General features: G+C 47.5%; 1 protein-coding gene across 1 annotated transcript; it reads right to left on the bottom strand.

Moving 5' to 3' along the window:
- Positions 1–1,100: 1,100 nt before the first annotated feature.
- Positions 1,101–3,336, bottom strand: LOC125530816 (xaa-Pro dipeptidase-like; the record flags this gene model as incomplete). The annotated part of the gene is given in 7 exon segments (XM_048695225.1): positions 1,101–1,232; positions 1,434–1,583; positions 1,666–1,761; positions 2,039–2,099; positions 2,191–2,240; positions 2,333–2,477; positions 3,025–3,336. Coding segments are annotated over 6 exon segments (624 nt in total), but the record flags the coding sequence as incomplete, so codon positions are not given.
- Positions 3,337–4,209: the final 873 nt, after the last annotated feature.

Below are 4,209 nucleotides of genomic sequence, written 5' to 3'. Positions count from 1 at the left end.
TAGACGAACCTGGGCACGATGTGGTAGGCAGATGCAGGGCACGGTGCTTGAGCAGCTCGGCGTGCGGGCATTAGATGCAGGGAGATGCGCAGCAGTACAGCGCGGGCGTGCGTGGTCCGTGTTGGCCGGTTGCTGGGTTGCGTACGTGCTGGTGGTGGTGTTGACTTGTGTTCTAAGTTGTGTGCTGACCTTTGATCTTATTTTCCTACAGGAGCTGAAAGGGAAAAACAAAGTTCAAGTCAGGGGCGACATGTTCTTATACTTACTATTGCATACATCATATTTGATTGCCTCATATTGGAAAATGGGCTAATCTCACCCATCAACCAAACAGAAAAATGGTTATCCCCAACCATGATTCATCCTTCAAACCAAACAAAACATGGGCTAACCTTATCCGTCAACCGAACAGAAAAAATGGCTATCCCTATCCAGCTGGATAGGGATGCCCATATCCACCCTAGCATGTCCCTCTAACCAAACGCATCCGTAGTGTCAAAAACGGTCTTATATTATGGGACGGAGGGAGTAGATTTCTAAAGTGATTCCTGGCATTGTGGGTCCCACTCTTTGCTTATGAGGTGCCAAAACCTGTTGTGACAAGACGACTCAATGCTTAACTTTAGTGCTTTGTTTGGAACCTCGTAAATCATAATATAATATTACAGTGTGTTTGCTTCTTTACTAATTTGGGACCTTTATTTCATCCCCAAACGAAAATTCCTAAAGCTCAGCCCATGGCAACAATTAAACCCATCCCTGGTTGAACATAAACTCGTCCCTGCAGGATTATGTGGTGGTAAGAACAATTAATCCCAGTGATAGTACTCAAAAAGCCGAAACCACATTAACTACATGTCTATGCATCTAGTATCTTGAAGGATTATCATGGATGATTGATGAATACATTCATTTGGCTCTCTATACAACCTAGCAGGGGGAAAGATATAGATCACATTTCATCAAATGCTAAAGAGCCAAAACTTGAGCAACCATTATTTAGACAGAACAAGAGTCTAATGTACTCCAAAAAATAGCAATGAAGGTGTAAACAAATTATTGGCATGGTACAAGACTTTAATAGGGTAACTTATATATACCTCAATGTGTGCTTCTGAGCTAACATCATTGGCATATTGAATGAGGGCAAGCTCCATTTCAGATTTGATAACACGGCATTCAGTTAAGATAGGGTGGAGTGTACCCAAATCGGTGTCAAACTTCTCTATCCCCTAACACAGAGGAAAACAGCATGGTAAGTTGGTAAATTTAATGCATATACAACAAAGACATGTAGTTGAGGTCTAAAGGAGAAAGGATGGTACTGCATGATTAACATGCCAGATTATGCTTCCCACTTTAACCCTTCAAAACCATAAAACTAACTAACTAAGCATCCTAACTTGTTTTATGGCTAATTGTATATCACGTACTTCAAAACTAGCAGGCTTTGAGTAATTTCCGCTGTCAGTACTCTTTCCATACAAGAGAAACAACACAGGCTTTCCATGCTGACTGAATCGATCTTGCAGAACCTGCACAATCTCATCGACATAGAAGACCAAATCGACCTTGTACCTATCCTGTAGAGGTATTAATGAAAAAAATTATGTGAATTCAGTGTGTTGCAGTATCTGCGAATATAGCATTTAGAACATCAAATACCTTAAAATAAGGGAGTGGTTTTATTTCACCCATCCAGACAGCATAGTCAGGTGGCAACCTTGGAGCAAACAAAATCGATTGTCCAGAGGCGATGTCCTTGGTGAACAAATAAAGGCCAAGTTAGGTAGAAGCATCTAATGAGCATAAATTCATTATCATAACATGCATTGAATGACTTGCAGTGGTTTATTCTCACAGACAAATAAGTTGTACGAACTCAAGAAATTGTGACATATAAGTTTAATAACTGGATAAAGATGAGGCGTAGTGAATATCCACAATAAGCATGGAACTAGGTATCAAGGAGCTCAACAGGAACTATGCAAGGATTTTAATTTCCTGCAAAAGCGGGACACACGAGAGAAGAACGTACTATAGCGCCATAGAACCCTGGCTCACGCACTCCGAAGAGATAAGCAAAGTAGCTCTCCTGCCTGAGACATTGCCCATTACCACTTCAATATGTCATCCCAAAGAAAGAGAAAGGGAGGGGCGCTGGCAAATATATTTTTTTAAAAGACATACCTAAACAGCTCGAGATGATCAGTGCAGTGTCGTGTCTGCTCCTCACCGCCCTTCAGAAAGAGAAGCCAAAATGTTGATAGAGGAAGCCCCAAAGGCCCAAACAAAGTAGAGACTGATTCATTATGAAGACGGCAAGTGGGACCTGGAGGAGGGCGAGGCCACGGGGAGGGCTAGCGGTGGTGGAGAGGTGGGCGCGAAGTGCGGTTAAGAGGCGGTCACGGTTGCCCGCATGCAGCTCCATGGGCACCTCAGGCGGAGCAAGAGAGGAGGTCGCCATTGCTGGATACCTGCCACGCATTGAAAATATGAAAACAACAATCATGTTATGTCATGTGTTGCATACTAGAATAGCATACATACATGCATATACCCACACAAAAGAAAGACATACATACATATAACTAGCAAAATTTTAACGGAAATGCTAAAAATCTGACGTCATAATTTTTAAACCCTTTTTTTTGCCAAATTATGTTGTCGTGAGAATGGCAATTTCCTTTAGCGATTCCTGGCAAAAAAAAACTGAACATGACAAGCATTTGCCATTTGCTTAATAAAGGAAGTTGCCATTCTCGCGGCAACATAATTTGCCATCTCGGGCGTTCGATTTGCCCTGCTAAAACATCTGAAATTTGTAGCGAAATCCAATTTGAATCCATACATTCATCTGCACATAGTTTAACCCGACATAGTTTGATCAATACAGCACAGAGTGGAGTCATGCTTAAATCTTAGTTCACCTTTTGACAGAAATTTCAACCCAATCCATATACCCTTATTATTATGGAATGCTAACCGAGACTGCAGAGAAGGAAAGAGATGAGCGGAAGCAACCTGTCGCGATGCTGGCCGAAGAGCCGCGAGGAGCAGAGGGTTGGGTCGCGGCAGCTTTGCGCTACGATCTCCACGAGATCGGCGGCCTGGGGCCCTCAGCTCGGCAGCGGGCCGCGGTGAGGTTGGGTTGGCGGCTGAGCTAAACTAGGTTCCGCCGTCGCTCTCCATGGGAGGTCGGCGGAGAGGATTTCAGGGGGAAATCGGGTGTATTAGTTGCCTGCTTCCCCCTCTCTCTGCTCCGCTTTATTGCGATCCCGTAGGGTTTCAGCTTCGGTTCGATTGAGTTTGTTCCGTCCCCGCTTGTCCTTCCTATCAGCCGTTGGGTTCGGCTCGGTCGGTGCTTGCCTTGGGCCGGGCGTTCGGTTCCTCGCTCTCAGGTACGCGGCCGGTTCGGTCTGATCTTTTTTTCTTGGCGGCTGCTACAAATCAGCCGACCGATTTTCTCCCAAAATCAGTCGGCTGGCCCATGGTTGGATCTCAAACGTCTACGATCGCACCACCCCAGTACATGTTGACTGCATCGTTCCGCCTAGTCTCATCCCCCGCGCAGCACCCATCGTGGCTCAACCCAGCACCCAACATCCTTCGCTTGTGCGGCCGCGTCGACAGTTCATCGTCTCCCTTTTGCAGCATGCCATCGCTGAAGTCGGCCTTGCAACACAGGCGGCTGTTGTGACCACCTCCTTGCAGCGCTGACAAGACCTCTATGGTTGAGCGAGAGCTGCATTACAGCATCCCGCCGATGGCCAGATCCGCGGTTGCAACACCACGAGCAAAAGCTGCATGGCAACATCTGGCGCCGGCGAGGTCCGGGATTGCAGCACCATGGCCAGGGCGTTGAATGGCGACATCCCACCGCCAGCGAGGTCCGGGAATGCTGCACCATGGCCAGGGCGTTTGCATGGCAGCATCCGCCGCCGGCAAGGTCCACGATTGCAGCACCACGGCCAGGGCGTTGCATAGCAGCATCCGCCGCCGGTGAGCTCCCTGGTAGTAGCACCACGGCCAGGGCGCTGCATAGCAGCATACGTTGACCGCGAGCTATGCGGTTGCAGCACCATGGCCTAAGCGCTGCATAGCGGCATCCGTCGTCGATGAGCTCCGCGGTTGCAGCACCACGGGCAGGGTGCTACATAGCTACATCCTTCGTCGACGAGCTCCGCGGTTGTAGCACCACGGCCAGGG

Source organism: Triticum urartu, unplaced genomic scaffold (genome assembly GCF_003073215.2).
Source record: "Triticum urartu cultivar G1812 unplaced genomic scaffold, Tu2.1 TuUngrouped_contig_6578, whole genome shotgun sequence".
In the NCBI taxonomy this organism is placed as follows: Eukaryota; Viridiplantae; Streptophyta; class Magnoliopsida; order Poales; family Poaceae; genus Triticum; species Triticum urartu.
The sequence above is the reverse complement of the archived record's forward strand: the minus strand, read 5'-3'. Positions and strand labels throughout refer to the sequence as shown.